The 18,733-nt window shown below is 34.5% G+C and overlaps 1 protein-coding gene across 10 annotated transcripts in view; it reads left to right on the plus strand.

The window, feature by feature from the left end:
- R3HDM2 (R3H domain containing 2) overlaps positions 1–18,733 on the plus strand; it is a 156,814-nt gene that overhangs the window by 92,429 nt on the left and 45,652 nt on the right. For 9 of the 10 annotated variants that reach the window (XM_052001422.1, XM_052001426.1, XM_052001429.1 and 6 more), the window contains exons 2-3: positions 3,373–3,569; positions 15,750–15,791. In XM_052001422.1, the coding sequence (XP_051857382.1) occupies positions 3,405–3,569; positions 15,750–15,791 (207 nt within the window). In that variant the 5' untranslated portion in view covers positions 3,373–3,404. The remainder of the gene's footprint in view (positions 1–3,372; positions 3,570–15,749; positions 15,792–18,733) is intronic. The other variant, XM_052001423.1, reaches the window with a different exon arrangement.

Genomic DNA, 18,733 nt, shown 5'->3' on the forward strand with positions numbered 1-18,733 from the left:
GGCAGACTAGAAATTTATAGGGAATATGCAGCAGTTTCTCTGACTAAAGATTGCTATATCTTGACTCCTGATCATCTACCTGCTTATCATCCCATCTTCTGGCAGTCCCTTGTGAGCAGCTTTGAGCTGCTGAGTGTCCTCAGGAGACATTCTGCTTTAGAAATTGTACTGCTTTCCTGACTGAAGTGTTAAATGTGCACAAAGTAGGATGCAATAGGCACATATATAGGTCCTCATGGGAGCTTCATAACTATGCATTATTTTTGTTGTGGTTGGGGTTATTTAGTCTCATTCCCCTCCTATAATTGTTCTTCTCCATCCCATTTCCTTTTTTTCCATAATAGTTATAAAATTTGAAAACAATTTCTCTATGTTTTTATCCTTCTTTTAGTTTTCCTTTTTCTAAAGAAATATCTTTTGAATTATAACTTTATTTTCTAGGTACAGTTTTAAGGTGTAACTTTCATTTTTGTTCTAGTACTAAGAGAAATATCTGTATTTTTAAAGAATTCTTATCTACTAGGGGTAAGGTGGAACTAGAAAAGAAAGTTCTAAATTTAAAATGGTCTTATTTTTAATATGCATTGATTAGCATAGGATAACAATGCTTAACAAGATGAGATTTCTGACTAGGATAGCCATTAAGGAGATAATTGCTTGCAGTCTGTTTCCCGGTCTCTGTAGACAACCTCCTAGATTCTATTTTTTGTATTTGTTTTTCTTAAACATAATTTGTTTTCGAGGTCCTTAGTATTCTTAGTAAATTTGATGAATGCTTACTAACTTATATAGGCTTTCCTAAAATTACATTATTTTTTATTGCTTCCTTCTCAAGACTGATTATTCCTGTTTGGAGTTGTGCAATTTGGCTGGGGGTGGGGGAGTGGGGGTGGTGGACAACCAGTAGTTCTTTGGAAATAATTATCTGTAATCCCAGAAATAGGTAGAGCCACCTAGTCTTTCTGTCGCTCATGAGAAGAAAGATAATAAGAACTCTTTAAAGCTTCAGTTGTAGTTGGTGGCTATATTTTTCTTTTTTGGAGGGGAGAGTAGAGCTAGAAGAAAGGACTAAACAAAATGCAACTTACATGACAGGGTAGACATCAATCCCCCAGACAACTTGATTTAAATTTTTTTCTTGACACTGAGAAATTTAGGCAAACACCATAGTGTCATACCAGCTATTTGGATTTTTGATCCTCTCCTGGATCACGGGGAAAGAGGAACATGAACCACAATGTAGATTTCCATGCTTATTTGATGGTTTAATTACAGAAAAATGGTTGCTTTGTATTTTTTTTCACTGACCTCAGTTTTGAAACAGCAGTCTGAGAAAAAGAGATTTTTGGAATGAGGAAACATGATTGCTGTTTTCAAATATCTAGTTAACTGCTGTTTAAAAAAAAAAAAAAAGAAGGCAGTAGATTTGTTCTTTGTTGCTTCAGAAAGTTAGAAGTAGAACTCATGGGTAAAAATTAAAGGGAGATGTATTTAAGAAAAGATTGACCATCTTTAACAAATAACATTAGAATGGAATGACATCTAAGATTTCTTTCAAATCTTATATTTTATTCTTTTAAGATATGTTTATTGATCATCTTGCTAGATAACTGAAGGGGATACAAAAATGAGTTAAATGTTAAATGTGGTACCTAACACATAAAGTACATAAAGTTTAACAAAAGAATTTGAGTAAATATAGATGGGTGATACAAAGTGCTCTGATTCTTTATTTTTGTTAAGGTAGGTTGACTGAAGAAAACTAGGGAACAATTTTTACAACCAGTATTTCTGACAACTTATTCTAAATTATGCTAATTGTTTTTTGTTGTTGTTGATTCCATTTATTATTATTATTCTGTTAATTAATTCTAAAATATGTAGAGAACTAACTCAAATTTATAAGAATACAAGTCATTCCCCAGTTGATAAGTGGTCAAAGAATATGAGCAGACAATTTTCAAATGAAAAAATTAAAACCATCTATAGCCTTTTAAGAGATGCTCTAAATCACTATTAATTAAAGAAGTGCAAATTAAGACAACTCTTGAGGTACTACCTTATATCTGTCTGATTGGCTAAGATAACAGGAAAAGATAATTATAAATGTTAGAGGAAATGTGAGGAAAATGGAATACTAACACATTGTTGGTGGAGTTGTGAATTGATCCAGCTATTCTGGAGAGCAGTTTGTAATTATATCCAAAGTGCTTTCAAACTGCATACCTTTTGATTCAGCAGTATACCATTACTGGGTCTGTAGTCCAAAGAAATCATAAAACAAGGGAAAAAACTCACGTTTGCAAAAATGTTTTTAGCAGCTTTTTTTTTTTTTCTAGTGGCAAAGAATTGGAAATTGAGTGGATGCCCATTAGTTGGGGAATAGCTGAATTAATTATAGTATATGAATGTAATGGAATATTCTTGTTCTATAAGAAATGATGAACAGACTGATTTCAGAAAATCCTGGAAAGACTTAAATGAACTGATGCTAAGGGAAGTGAACAAAATCAGGAGAACATTGTACACAGTAATAGCAAGATTATGTAATGATTAATTATGATAGACTTTAGCTCTTCGCAATATAGTGATCCCAGACAGTTCCATTAGACTTGGAATGGAAAATGATATCTGCATTCAGAGGGAGAACTATAGAGAATGAATGTGAATTGAAGCATACTATTTTCACCTTTTTATTTTTGTTTGCTTTCTCTTTTTCATGTCTTTTTCTCTGTTGTTCTGATTTTTCTTGCACAACATGACAAATATGGTGATATGTTAAAATTATTGTACATGTTAATCTGTGTCAGATTTCTTATTGCCTTGCAGAGGCGGGAAGTGAGGATGGGAAGGAAAAAAAATTTGGACCTCAAAATCTTATAAAAATGAGTATTGAGAACTTGTCTTTACATGTAATTAGAAAAAATACTGTCAAAGAAGAAAAAGAAGTAGCTCAGCTAAGGACTCTAATTGATGGCATGAATTCTATGTTTTATTAGTTCTTAAAATTTAGAGCAACCAGTCAGTTTGTAATGAGGTTAGCATTTCTTGTACATCCGCCTGTAAGATAGCAGTGCTGGCTTCCTTATAGCTGCTGGTCCCTGTGAGATACATGAGATGAGTCACTTTGGGGCAGGAAAGTATATCTTCTTCCTCAAAGGGAGCAGAGCAAGTGGGGTGACCCTGTGCTCATGCTGCAGTTCTTGCTTGAGGGCAACAGTGGTCTGGGAAGGTCTTCATGAGAAGAAACACAGGAAGCTATATGAGCCTATACTTTGTGTTCAGAAGAAAGGAGACACCAAAAAATGAAATATAGACCTGCACAGAATTTTTCTCATATCCTTTTTTTTTTTGTATTTGCTCTTCCCATAGGTGTCTCTAGACGCTGCTATACTCTTCTGAAGATGTCTAACAGTAACACTACTCAAGAGACCCTGGAAATAATGAAAGAATCAGAAAAAAAACTGGTGGAAGAGTCTGTAAGCAAGAATAAGTTTGTATCCAAGTCACCAAGTAAGGAAGAGATTGAGAAGGAGGGTGAGGATACTAGTGTTCGGCAGGAGACACAGGTAAGGGACAAGGAAAACTTATACCATAGTTTTTCATTGTAAGGGTGCCTTTTAGATGCTGGAAGAATCTCTAGGTGTTTGGTGACACTCAAGGTCAAATATCTCAAACTTTCCTGTTTTATATTTCAGTTTCACTTGCTTCCAAAGGCTCTTCCTTTTAAAATAAGAAGATCCATACAGAAGTTTGTAAAGAGAGCAAAACACAATTTCTAATCCCAGAATCTTGGTACAAGTATGAGGCTTAACTACTATCATCTAGATTACATATGTCTGTTACTAATCATATTTTAATATACTTCAGATTTTTCAGAAGAGAAAAAGAAAAATAGAATCACAAGCATGTGATAGGACAAGTCATAAAACATTGTAGTCATTAAAATCTTGCAACCAAAACTGTGCATCTGTCCTAGAGCACAGTGTTAAAATTCATATCCTGGTTGTGTTAAAGCAATCAGCATTTACTGGATCAAAAATAGGCTCTGAAATTGCCACTTGGTGTAGGTGATTGAGCAGTGTTTCACACCTTGGTTGCCATGTTGTTTTCTACCCAAATCCAGTTTGTAGAGAGAAGGCAGTTCTGTGACCAGACAATACTTCTCCCTTCAAGATTTATTTTTTCTTCCACTAATTTACCTAGTTTTAGAACCAATTCCAGCCTAACCTGCCAATTCTTCTGTTCCCCTATAAAGAGTAATCCTAGATTTCAGCATAAATATTCCTTCAATCAGCTTGGCCTCCAATTCTTCAGCTTCCTCATCTCCCATGACCTGCATTGTCATCCCTCAGTCAAGCACAAGGACCACTACATTTTGATCTTATCGTTGATCACAAGTGTTCTATTTTCACATTCAAAAATTCTGAAAATGTACTTAGACCATAACCTATTATCATTTCATTTCATCCTTTGTCTAAATTGCTCCTAATCCTGTTATCCTCAACATGATCTTAAACCGCTCAACATCTCAGTAGGCTTTCAGGTTTCTCTTTCCTTTCTTCCCCAGTTGAAAAGAAGAGACTTTTGCTCCCCAAATATTTTACACCCACTCCTTCCTATTCTCCTAGGAATTTGCTCCATAATTTAATGGGAAAATAGAGGCAATTCACAATGAACTTCTTGTCTCCTTTAAATCTCCTCTTGCTGTCGTCTCCCATTTTATTCTCCTCCAGTATTTGATTAAGTGATACTTTTCCTCACCTAAGCCAGTCCATCTATTTGCACCCTTGATCTCGGCCTCTTCTTTCACTCTTTTATCTTTAATATGTGTCATCCTCTTCTCATTGATGTTCTCTCTTTTTAGGCCACCACACTCCTCTGTCTGACCATTCCTCTATCTCTTCTGCTTGATCTATAACCAGATTTTGCCCCTAGGAGTCTTGGCCTTTACTATTTTCCTTCTATGCTACTTCCCTTTGTGATTTCACCAGTTATCAAGAGTTTCATTACCATTTCTAGGCTGATGATTCTCACATACACCAATATTCCTCCATTCTCTCAGCTGAATTCCAGTCTCACATCTCCAACTGTCCTTCTGATATCTCTGATTGGAAGTTCAATAGACTTCTTAAACTCTACATGTTTGAAAAGAGACTCTTTCCCCTTAAACTCTTCCCCACTATCATCTCCCTATTAGGATGGAGGGCAATTCCTCATGCTCACAGCCATTCTTGACTCCTTGTTCTCTGTTGCTATGGCCTGTTAATTTCACTTTTGCAATATCTCTGCAACATGTCCCCTTTTCTTTTCTGATTTGTCATTATCCTTATACAGGATCCTTATCAGCTTATATTTTTGGACTATTCCAGTAGTCTACAAATAAATTTGCCCATTCCAAACCATCTTTTATTCTACCCCCAAAGTAATTTTCCTAAAACTCAGATTCCCCTGGAGTGTCACCTCCAACTCCAGTGACTCCCATATTACCTCTAGGATTAAATACAAAATCTTCTTTTTGGAATTGAAAACCTCTTTATAACTTTAAACTTCTTTCCTCTCTTTCAGTCTTCTTATACTTTATTCCTTGAAATGTACTCTTTGATCCAGTGATACTGGCATCTTTGCTGTTCCTTGAACAAGACAGTCCATCTTTCAGCTCCATGGATTTTCTCTGTCTGTCCAAATGCTTGAAATTTTCTCACTCCTTATTTCTACCAGCTGATCTCCCTTGCTTTCTTTTAAATCTTAGCTAAAATCCTATATTTTACCAGAAGTTTTTCCCAACACCTTTTTAATACTAGTCCCTTCTCTCTATTTTTATCCCATGTATGTGTCTTGTTTGTACATACTTGTTTGTTTATTGTCTCTCCCATTAGATTTTGAGTTATCTACTCACTGTCTACTGCGTCACTTTGTATCCTCAGTGTTACTACAGTACCTGGAACATAGTAGATGCTTAATATATGTATGTTGATTGGCTGACTGAATCTCTTCTTATGTTTTGGCTTTCCCCCTAATAACTGCAAACATGCCAAGATTTTCCCTACCCATAAAAATTTCCAATTGTCTTCTTAAGAATATATCTTTTTTTTTCCCTTTCACAGCCATACTTATGGAAAAAATTCTTTATATATTCTTTTCTCACTTCTCAACCCCTTGTAACTCCTTTCAGCCTCATCATGTACCTGAAATTGTTCCAAAATTACTAGTGTTCATTTACATCTAATGGCTTTTTCTCAGTCTTTATCCTTTACTACTCTCTTTCTCTGGGTACTTTTCTCTTTCCTAGATTTTTGTGACTACTCTCTTTTTTTCACTTATATTATTTTATTTTTTTCAATTACATGTAAAGATAGTTTTTAACATTCACTTTTGTAAGACTTTGAGTTCCAATTTTTTTTCTCTATCCTTTCCCTCCTCCCTCTCTGAGGCAAAAAGAAATCTGTTATAGTTTACATGTAAACATATTTCCATTTTAATCATGTTATGAAAGAAAAATCAAAACAAAAGGGAAAAACCACAAGAAAGAAAAAAAAAGTGAAATAGCATACTTTCATTTGAATTCAATCACCATTGTTCTTTCTCCGGATGCAGATGGCATTTTTCTTCCCAAGTTTGTTGGAATTGTCTTGGATCACTGAATTGCTGAGAAAAGCTAAGTCTGTCATAGTTGAACAATCACACAGTCTTGCTGTTACTGTGTACAGTGTTCTTCTGATTCTGTTCACTTCACTTAGCATCTGTTTGTGTAAGTTTTCCAGGCTTTTCTGGAATCTATCTGCTCATCATTTCTTGTAGAACAATGATATTCCATTATATTCATATACCATAACTTACTCAGCCATTTCTCAATTGATGGCCATCCAGTTAATTTCCAGTTTCTTGCTACCACAATAAGAACTGCTACAAACATTTTTAATGTAGACCCCTTTTTTAAATGATCTCTTTGGACTACAGACCAAATAGTAGTATATTGCTGGATCAAAGGGTATGCACAGTTTTATTGCCCTTTGGGCATAGTTCCAAATGGCTCTCCAGAATGGCAGGATCATGGTTCCACCCAAAATGCATCAGTGTTTCAATTTTCCCATATCCCCTCCAACATTTATCATTATCTTTTCCTATCATTTTAAGCTAATCTAATAGGTATGAGGTCGTACCTCAAAGTTGGTTTTTTCTTCTCAATTGTATTTTATTTTTCCAAATACATGTATTATTTTCAAAAATGTGACTATGAATGTTTTCAACATTCATTTTTAAAAGATTTTGCGTTCCAAATTTTTCTCCCTTTCCCCTTTATCTCCTACTCCCCAAGACAGCATGAAGTCTGATATAGGTTAAATGTCCAAGCCTATTATATATATTTCCCTGTTTATCATGTTCCCAAGTCTGTTGGAATTGTCTTCAATCACTGAATTGCTGAGAAGAGGCAGGTCCATCACAGTTGGTCATCACATAATGTTGCTGATGCTGTGTACAATGTTCTCCTGGTTTTATTTGCTTCCCTTAGTATCAGTTCGTGTAAGTCTTTCCAGGATTTTTTGAAATCCTGAAATTTTGCCTATTCATCATTTCTTATAGAACAATAATATTTCATTACACTAACATACCATAACTAATTCAGCCAAATGATGGGCATCCACTTAATTTCCAGTTCTTGCCATTACAAAAAGAGCATTTTTGCACATATAGATTCTTTTCTTTTATGATCTCTTTGAGATACAGATTCAGTAGTGACATTGTTTGCTCAAAGGGTATGTACAGTTTGATAACCCTTTGGGCATAGTTCCAAACTGCTCTCCAGAATGGTTGGATCTGTTCACAGTTCCACCAACAATGAATGTATCAGTGTCCCATATTTCCCAATCCCCTCCAACATTTATCATTATCTTTTCCTGTCATCTTAGCTAATCTGAGAGGTGTGAAGTGGTACCTCAGAGTTGTCTTAATTTGTATTTCTCTAACCAATAGTAATTTAGAGCATTTCTTCGAAAGACTATAGATGGCTTTAATTTTTTTCATCTGAAAATTGTCTGCTCATTTATCAATTGAGTAATGACTTGTATTCTTATAAATTTGAATCATTTCTCTGTATATTTTAGAAATGAGGCCTTTATCAAAAACATTGACTATAAAAATTATTTCTTAGCTTTCTGCTTCTCTTCTAATCTTAGCTACATTGGTTTTGTTTGTGCAGAATCTTTTTGGTTTAATGTAATCAAAATTATCTATTTTGCATTTCATAATGCTCTCTATTTTTGTTTGGTCATATTCTCTAAAGATTTGACAAGTAAACTTTCCCTGTTCACTTAATTTGTTTATAATATCATCCTTTATGTCTAAATCATGAACATAACTACTCTTAGTTATTCTCCTGTCTGACTGATCCTTCTTGGAATTCTGAATCATTGTTGATATTCTTCCATTCAACTGTGAATAAGCCCCTAGCCTCTGTCATTTACCTTCTCTTCTCTCTTTATACTCTTTCAGGGATCTTATGTGCTCTTATGGGTTCATCTCTACACAGATGACCCATATCTAGTAAATATGGCCTCTTTTTTGAACTCTAATCCTATGAATCATTGACTGACTATTGGATATTTCAAAGTAGATGTCCTGTAGGCATCTCTAACTCAAGAAGTCCAAAACTGAACTCATTATTTTTGACTGAATCTTTCCCTCCATCCTACTTTTTTTTCTTCTAATTTTTTTATACTGAATATGACACAATCATTCTTAAATTTCAAAGGTTCTCAACCTTCAAATCATCCATGACTCTTCACTTTCCCTCATCCCTTTTAGCTTATTGGTTGTTATATCTTGTTGTTTTTACCTCCATCACATTTCTCATCTGTTCTCTTGTATTTCCTCACTTGGCTATCAACTTTAATTCAAGTCCTTATCACTCTTTTTCTGGATTATTGAAATAGTCTTTTACTGGATCTTCCCTCCCCAGTCCATATACCAGAGTGCTTAATTAAGTCCAGTGCTTCCTGTTATCTCTAGAATCACAAACTTCTCTGCTGATTAAACCTTTCAAAACCTTTCCAAAAAGTCCAACCAGCCTAATTATATATTACTCCCTTTCATGTATTAATTGATCCAGCCAAACTGGGCTTCTTGCTATTTCTCAGTGATATTATATATACTTCAGTGCTTTTGTCCATGTTTATTTCCGATGCCTAGACTATACTCCCTCCTTCCCTCTGCATTGTAGAACCTCTAGTTTCTTTCAAAGCTTAGTTCAACAGCTTCTCCTTTCCTCATTTACTAGTGTTTCCTTTCTGGAATTACCTTTTTATCTACTTTATATGTCCTTACTTGTGCTTGTGTTGTTTTCCCCAACTTAAGATAAGCTTGAGGTCAGGGGCTGTTTTAGTTTTGTCTTTGTAGCCCCAATGCTTTAAATCAAGCCTGACATATATGTTTAATAAATGATTCTTGATTGATTGGCCAAGCCCAACCGTACCAAGATTGTCTATAGAAGCATAATTTCTATGGATATTTATAAAAGACTTAAATTTGTCCTTGAAGCATTTTGTTTTCCCCCTTTTATGTATGTATAGAATCAAAACAATTTAGATTTATAATCAACCAACTCATATTTGAAAAAGAGTATCTGCTATCTCACAAGTGTTCATTCATTTTTTTTTCTGGTAGACTTCAGGTGAGAGGATTCTATCTAAAAACCTAAGAGGCCACCAGATGACACAGTGGATAGAGTGCTAGTCAAGAGTATCTAAGGTTGGATCTAGGCTCAAACACTTTAACTGTGGGACCCTTGGCAAGTGACTTAACTTCTTTTCGTCTCAGTTTCCTTATCTGTAAAATGGGAATAATAATAATAATAGTCTCTACTTTCCAGGGTAATTATGAGAATACAAGGATATATGTAAAGTGCTTTGCATTGGATAAAGCTAGCTTTTATATTGTTGCTTTCTTCTTAGGCACCCTATTTTACTATTGAATAGACCTAATTATGTCTCTTTATAGCAAATCTAACTTTGCCTCTTTACAGCTTCTTTCCCATAGTCTTTTTTCCTGTCTGTTTAAGTTAAGCAGAATAATAAATACTTTTTCCATGCGAAAGTACTTTAAATACTTAAAGAACTGTTCTTAGGTCTCCCCTTTGTATTCTTATTTCTAGATTAAAAATTCTCAATTCTCATCTGCTTCTCATGTGACATGAACTTGAAGTCTTTCACAATCCTTTTTGCAGTATTGGAAACTGCAAGATTACTGGTTTCCTGCCTAAAATGTGGTTCCCGGGGCAAATTGAATGTTCGAGGTGTAATCTGATTTTTTCTTTTTTTTGCTGAGGCTATTGGAGTTAAGTGACTTGCCCAGGGTCACACAGCTAGGAAGTGTTAAGTGTCTGAGGTCAGATTTGAACTCAGATCCTCCTGATTTCAGGACTGGTGCTCTATCCACTACGCCACCTAGCTGCCTTTGATGTGACTTCTTTATTCATGTGAATTGTATCTCTCTTATTGCAGTCTAAAGTACTAAAATACAGTTTACTGTATCATTGATGTCTCGTATTGAGTTTATAGGCTACTGAGACACCCTGATCTTTTTCTAGTTACATCTCTCCCGTTATTAAGTTGATGAAGACTTTACATTTTCCCCCATGGTATTACCTGGCATGGGCCAGGTCCCTCTACAGACTCTTCACTCTGTTCTCCCTCTGTCTTCCTTCCCCTGTCTTCCTGTTCTGTGTTCCTTTCTCCTCTTGGACTATGGTAATAATAACATATTCCATGTCAGTAAATATTCACCTATTCTTCTAGTGACTGACTTCAGATACCATTAATGAATCATGAATCCTTAAGATATATAAGCAATATGCTTAATTATATTACAACATATTATAGTCAAAGATGTAATTAGATTAGTTCTAATGACTAAGTTATTCCTTTCTTAACAGGTCATTGTAAATAATACTAAACTTTATTATGTGGGCTAAGAAGCAAGCATTGGGGGTAAAGTTTGTATAGTCTTTTTCTTAGAAAATCTATTTTTTACATAATAATACACATAAGTAGATACTGTAATATTACTCACTCAACTTCAGTAGGAACTACTCTCCTTACTGTTGTGGAAGCTGCAGAAACTTTTCTATCAATACAGTTTTCATTGCTTCTTGAGGGAACCAATACCTTTGAAGACCTTATCACTACATTAGGGGCCTGCATTGCTGTTGGAGCCATTGCTTATGGGACCTTTCCATAAACATTGGAACCTTTGTGGGAGCAACCCATCTCTTTTGTCTTGACAGCCTTTAGGGGAGCTACTATGATGTAAAAGGTGAAGAATGGGGTAACATTTCTCAGCTCTTGAACTCTTGGAGATGTTTTTGGCATCTCTAATGTAGAATAGAAAGAAAGATATACTTTCATAGAGAGAATTATTTTCCTGCCACCAACTCAATTCTGTTGACCCAGTAAAGTTCTACACCTCAGCCCTCATCTTACTACATTTTTAAAATCTTTTATTTTTATACCACCTTCATTCCCGAATATATCCTTTCCAATATTTCCTTTCCCAGGGAAAAAAATCAGCAAAATTAGGGGTCACATAAACTTAACCAGATTGTATATACAACATTCTGTGTCCATGGTCCTTAGCCTTTCCAGTGAAGGAAAGAGAGGTAACATTTTCTCACCTTCTCTAAGGCCAAGTTTGGAGATTCCATTTACTCAGCATTCAGTGTTACTTTATTGTTCTTTCAGTTATGCATAATAGTTTTCTGATTCTGCTTATTTCATTTTGTATCAATTTGCAGAAGGATTTTCGTGTTTCTCTGAGTTATTTTTTTTTTTAATAGCAAATTAAAATTCTGTGTACCAGTTTATTTAGCTTATTCCACCATGGATGAATCCCTACTTTATTTCTTCTTATTTTCTACCACATAAAAGTTTACCCATAGAAGCATTGCCATAATTGTCAGTACCATAGTTCAGTTATATTATGGGATAAAATCAGATTTTTATAGACTGGCATAATATCATTGTTTCTATGGAAAAATACATTTTGAATTTTACTCATTGATAGGTTGGGATCTACACAACCAAGCCAATACTTTTGGGAACTCTTGAAAGATGAATCCTATTTTAAATGACCTACTCAAAGTAATACAATCCCATATTTAGAAAGAGAATATAGAAGATCAAATGAAAATCTCATTTATGTAGTTTTTTAAAGTTTATAAAATATTTGGCCAAAGTGAGGTAGATAGTATAAATGTTATTATTTCTGTTTTATAGCTATGGAATCTCAGGAGAAGTTAAATGACTTTTTTGTGGTAGTTGTTGGAGCTGTGGAATGGCCATTTGACTTTACATTCATGATCTTATTTGAAACTCACAATAACCATCTACAGAAGGTGCAGTGGTGGGCAAAATAACTGTGACAAAGTGAATTTAAGTGTAACTGTAAGAAACAAAATATCAAGAACTCCACTGACTGACTCACTGATGAATGTAGGAAAGATTTATTTTACATTCTTTCAAGAATGGGTACCTAGGTTAAGACACACTTTTGGAACCTGAAAGGTGGTATTTTATTTCAGATTCTGAAGAACAAGCCTCTTTTCCCAGATTCTCTATTAATTGGGCGTTACAGAAATTACAGAATGTGCATCATTACATAGCCAGTCCCTGCCACCAAGAAGCTTATGTTCTTTAAGGGGGAAGATGACCTTGAATAGCAAAAGTCCAAAGGATTTTTTTTCATATCTCAAGTCACCACGGCTGGTTGCAAAGTCCCTGCCCTCAAGCCGCTTACAGTCTTATAGAGGCAAAGTACCTCCAACTCCTGATTATTCATTAATGTCCTTGTGGGTTTCAGTTTTCTAATTTAAGTTTCATTTTTCTAATTTAATTTTCACAACTCTGTGGAAACCAAATGCCCATCCACTTCTCATAATTATTATAAACTTTATGATTTTATATCTTTACAAAAGCTTATTATGCAGTATGACCTCCTTTTGCTGTACTTGTTTTATTTTTTTGATTTAATATTTTCTAATAAAAATTAATTTACTCTCCTTTATACCTCTCCCAGCTTATCAATAGAAAAGAAAAGCAAACCTCCTATAATAAGCATAATTAGTCAAAGAAAACATTCTGTTATTGACCATGTATTAAATATATATAAATATATCTCAAACTGGTTCTTCACTGCAGTATCTCTGTCTAGAGTGGGTTAGCATGGTTTATGATGATCTTGGAGTTGTGGTGGGTTAATATGTTTATAATAGTTCTTAAATCTTTCAAAGTTGTATTCTTTAAAATGTTATTTTGTAAATAATTCTCCTGGCTTTGTTTAGATTAAGTTCATATAAGTCATGGAAGTTTCTCTGAAATTATCTTTCTCATGATTTTCATGATGTAATAAATAGTATTGTTAAAATGACATGTATCCTGTTCTTTGCCACCACAAAAAGAGTTGCTATAAAAATTTTTGTACCTAAGGCTCCTAATTTTTTTTTCCTTAAAGTGTAGGCCTTGTAGTGGTATTTGTAGGGCAAAACACAGTAACTTTTTTGAATATAGTTCCAAATAGTTTTGTTGAATGGCTGAACTAATTTGTAGCTCCATTATGAGTGTATTAATAGACTTGTTTTTCCACAGCTTCTCTAAAATTTATCATTTTCCTTTTGGGGAAGGGGGTCATCTTTTCCAGTGTCATGAATGTGAGGTACAACCTCAAAGTTGCTTTAAGTTGTATACCTTTAATTATCAGGGATATGGAACATTTTTTTTTTAATGTAGCTATTGCTAAGTAGAATTTCTTCTTTTGAAAACTATCTATTTATGTCCTTTACACATTTGTCAATTGGAAAAAGGCTTTTATTCTTACAAATTTGAATCCATTTAATGTTTCATAAATGCACTTTTCAAAGTCTGATCTTGATTATTATAGTTCATAAGTTTTCAATAGGGTTTAAGTGAGATCTATTTCTAGGACATTGAAATATTTATTTTCATTATTCTAATCTTTCATGTTGTGTGGCATGGTAGATTGTCATGATGTACTCCATTTCCCTTTGGGAATTTCTGTTATTCTAGAACAAATATGCTTCTCAGTGTATCAGTATAGTTATTATAGTTCACTTTCTCACTGGGGATAAGATTTATAGGCCACCAGAGATATTTATATATGTATTTTTTTATTAAAGTTTTTTATTCACAAAGCCATATGCATGACTAATTTTACATTGACCCCTGCATAACCCCCTGCCATAAATTTTTCCCCTTCTTCCCCCATTCCCTCCCACACCCAGCAGGTAGTCCAATACATGCCAAATATGCCGAAATACATGCCATATCCAATATGTATGTACATATTCACACAGCCATCCGCAAGAAAAATCAGATCAAGAAGGAAGAAAAAGAAAAACTGAGAAAAAAGAAACAAAATGCAAACAAATAATAACAGAATGAGAATGCTATGCTGTGTTCTATCCTCTGTTCCCATCCACCAGATTTTTTTTAAAAATCTCCCAAACATTTTAAGAATATGTGTATGTTTTAATATCTGACATTATACCCAGATTTTATGGGTTTAACCTGGACTAATTTTTTGGATTTGTAAAATTGAATAAAAAATTAATTTTACTGATAAAAATTTCATTTTACTATCTTCAGCGCTCCAGTCTTTGTATTGTCTCACCTACGACAAGCATTTTTTCTTCATAGTAATGTTGAACAGCTTTAAAAAACAACAACAAAAACAAAACAAAACAAAACAAAACAAACAAACAAAACCTTGTTCTTGTCAGGAACAACCTCTCCAGTTGTCAGAACTGTCAGAAGGTCTTTGTTTTCTGACAGTTAGTTAAACTATTTTGTAGCTGTAGTTTTTCAGTCCTGGCATTGTGTCTACCCTCTTCACCATTTCCCTACCCTGTATTTTCGACCATACTTAGTTCTGTGATTCAGTTCAACTATTTCTGTCTCATTGTTGGCTTGAATGATACTTGAGCTTGACTTTCCCACACCAACAACTGCAGCAATATCTCTTAACAGTTGTTAATTTGCTATTTTAGAGAAATAATTTTTACAAAATTTTCTTGAATTTACATTTGGGCTTAAAAATGATAGAATTAAATCACAACAGAAAGCAATGTGTATGTCATGAAAGCCTGCTGGGGAAACAAGCTCAGTTCACTTTTCTCTGGTCAAGGTCGGATGTTCTGCATTAGATTAGTAAAAGCATACATTCCTGGCCATCACTATCATGCCAATCCCAAGTAGTCTGTGCGTTGCTGTAGTAGTTTTCTTTATTATTTCTCTTGTACACAGGTGGAGTTTGAATTCTGACAGGTTCATTGACTAGACCATAAGTGGTCATTCTTGGCATGTGGGGTAGCCTGTCAGCTCTGTGAAATTTTAAGTTTGGAGAGAATGCTGAAGTTATTCTAATATTTATGATTCTCATGATGGACTAGGTGCTTCTTAAATAGGCCCCAGAGCTATAGATTTTCTCAGTTGTGTCAGGAGATGATTATCCCAGTGTTGATTTTTTTTCCCCTGCCTTTAATGATTTCTTTCTCTCTCCCTCCTTCTTTCTCTCTCTTTCTCTTTCTCTCTCTCTCTCTCCCCCCTGCCTTGCTTCCTCCCTCCCTCCCTATCTCTCTCTCTCTCTCCTTCCCCCTCTTTCTCTTCCTCTTCTCCCTCTCCTTCTTCCCTCCCTTTCTCTCTTTCTTTCTCTCTCTTTTTTTTTTTTTTTTTTTTTTGCAGAGACGGGCTTCCAACCATGGGCATGCCAGAAAAAGAGCCAAGGTGAGAGAGCTATAATTACTGCCTTCTATCCTGGGGCATTGATTACCATTATTGTCACTCAACTCATCACAACTATCTAGTTTTCTCAGTTGTCTTGGGTAAAGCTTTCTCATGATCTTTTCTCTAAGTCTCCCTACCTATCCCCAGCCATTTCTTTTAAGTTCTTATTGTAATGCTGTAGTTTTTGCTGTTTTCCATTATCTGATGTCGTCATAGTTAAAGTACTGTTCCATTGCTGAGACGGAGCAGTCTACAAACAGCCACCCTTCTTTGAGCAAAGTGGGTTATGCTAGTTCTGTTGAAATTCCATTCCATCAATGGCCTTTAAGAACATGGTGACCATGTCTAGTTTTCCTTGTAATAAATCATGTTCCCAATAAATTATGCCCTCTTTTTATAAGAAAAGAGCCAACAACTTTGGGTTATTCTCATTTTGAGTTAAGGGATTTTTAAAAATTAATACTTAAAAACCAATACTATAAAGAATAATTTTAGGCAAAGGTATCACAAAGACGTGTAAGGTTTTAGCAAAGTAACTATTAATTAGTTGGGGGAGCAGTAAAGGACTAGAACATCTCATGCAGTGGAAATGGTTGTCACTGTGTTGTTTTTCTCTGCCCAAAGAAATACCTGGTTTAGAAAAGCTATATGGGTGTTTGTATCTGAGTTGAGGGGAGGTATATGTGGTGTGGTACAATGTATGTGTGGTGTGGATTGTGTGCATACATGCATGTGTAGTTGCTGTGAGCCAGAAGTGTGATAACCATCTCTGTCATTGTACTTGGCTATCATAATAAAGAGCATCTTTCCTTCCACCAGCTCTTTGACTAGTAACAATCTGAATGTGCTTGCAGCTTTTTGTACTTTGCCTTATCTTGCTACATATTGTCATAAACTTCTTAAGAGAAAAAACCATGTCTTGTGCTTCTTTTTTAATGTACTACAAACCTGGCTCTGCACACACAGTACATGATAAGATCATAAATTTAAAACTAGGACCTCACAGGCTAATTCAACCGTCCTCTCATTGGATAGATAAAAATGTGTTCAGTAGTTATTTTTTATTGATTTAAATAATTCTTAATCATAAGAAGCAATGTGGTATAGAATACCCAAGTTGAAGTCCCATGTCTAACATATGTCATATGAATGTGTGACCCTGGGCAAGACATTGAACCTTTAATACTGCGTTAGTCTTAATCTTTTAATACTCTGTTTCAGATTAGTTGCTGATTTTCATTATTAGAGGCAATTTCCTCACATAAAGTATCACATTAATAAAATTATAAGTTCTGGACAAAAACAAAAAATAAACCGCAGTGTTCGTTTCTAATATATTACATGAACAGGTAGAAAAGATTTTAAAGAAAACTAAAATAGGAAAGATTAGCTTAGTACATTTAAAGGAAATCTAGATGCAAGCAGTATATTTTCGACAATGTTGGGGAATTGATTTGCAAGGTATCTAAAAAGAGGGAAGGATACAAACATGGACATTTATCATTAGTAATAAAAAAGGCAGGTTGAGAAAATATGTGTCACTTTATATGCCTACTTTTTTCTTTCTACTAACTTTTTAAAAGTAATTGACATACAACCAAAAAGCCTCAAACAAACAAAATGCAGTAGGTTTCTGTTGATTGGGGAATGTTTAGACAAAGGGTAGCATATGAATATAAAGGAATATTTTTACTTCTTAAGAAATTATGAATGGTTCAGGAAAACTCTGGAGAACTTCTGTGAACTAGTGGAGATCAAAGAAAGATTAACCAAGATAACAGTATACATATTGACATAGTGATGTAAATGAAAATACCAAGAATCAGTTGAATTCAAGTTCAGTCACCATTAGTGATTTCAGAGCCACAGATGACAAAATGCCACCTTCTTCTTCTCAATAAATACTGAATATTGGATAAAATATCAAGCTAGTTTGATGTATTGGTTGGTTTTATTTAACTGTCTGGTTTTGTTATGGGGGGAATTCTAGGATTGGAGGTTGAATTAAAACAGAAATTGATGGGTATGAAGTAAAAAGATCTTACCGAACCTTTCTTTAGGAAGAAAATGTTAATAATGCAAATTAAACTTTAAAGTATGTTGTGCATACATTTTGGGGGAAGGGACAGAAACAGTTGTGAAACTCTTAACAGCATACCTCTGGATGTGACTATCTTCTAGCCAACAAGTGTTAAAAGACAAGACTTAAATGTGGTTTTTCTGCCTTCAGTCAAAGCTAAGTCCTCCATTCACAACAGCTCATCTTCTGGTCATGCAGTTGACTGGAAAGATCAATTTTCACTTTGCTTCTTGTCACATATAAAAAAATCATTTGATTTAGTTGAGTACAACATTGCTTTAAAGTCTCTGCTGCAATAGAATATCTCCCATTCTTATATTAAAAACAGAAATAACTTTGTTCAATTATTCTGATCATAAGTATTCAAGATATTTGCCATGTTACAAGGACTTCAAATAGTATAAATAGGTGAGGGATTTCCTATAGGTGATTAGACTTTCCAGATGTTCTTGGAAGATATCAAACCTCCTGGCCACCTCCCCTCCGTCTTGTAACTACTCTTAAGTGTGACATAATCTACACAGGAAAAAAAATGAAGTGGATGAAGAATGACTGCCCCATATCCAGGTATATGCCATTGGATAGATGACTAGTAATAATATATACTAAATGGGGTATACAGGGTTCCATAAATTTGTATTATGCATATACCATATTGGACTTTGAATTAGTCCTAGAATTGAATAGGAGAGGAGAGAGCTGGATAGTATTTGGGAAACTATGCATTGCTTTTATAACTCCATGATTCTCTTTAAAACAGCTTCATTTTTTTTTTTTTATGTTCTTTTTCTTTCTTTTTTTTTTATTTTAAAAAATTGTCGGTAGAATTTTATTTTTCCAAATACATGTAGTTTTTAGCATC

Source organism: Antechinus flavipes, chromosome 5 (genome assembly GCF_016432865.1).
Source record: "Antechinus flavipes isolate AdamAnt ecotype Samford, QLD, Australia chromosome 5, AdamAnt_v2, whole genome shotgun sequence".
Classification (NCBI taxonomy): Eukaryota; Metazoa; Chordata; class Mammalia; order Dasyuromorphia; family Dasyuridae; genus Antechinus; species Antechinus flavipes.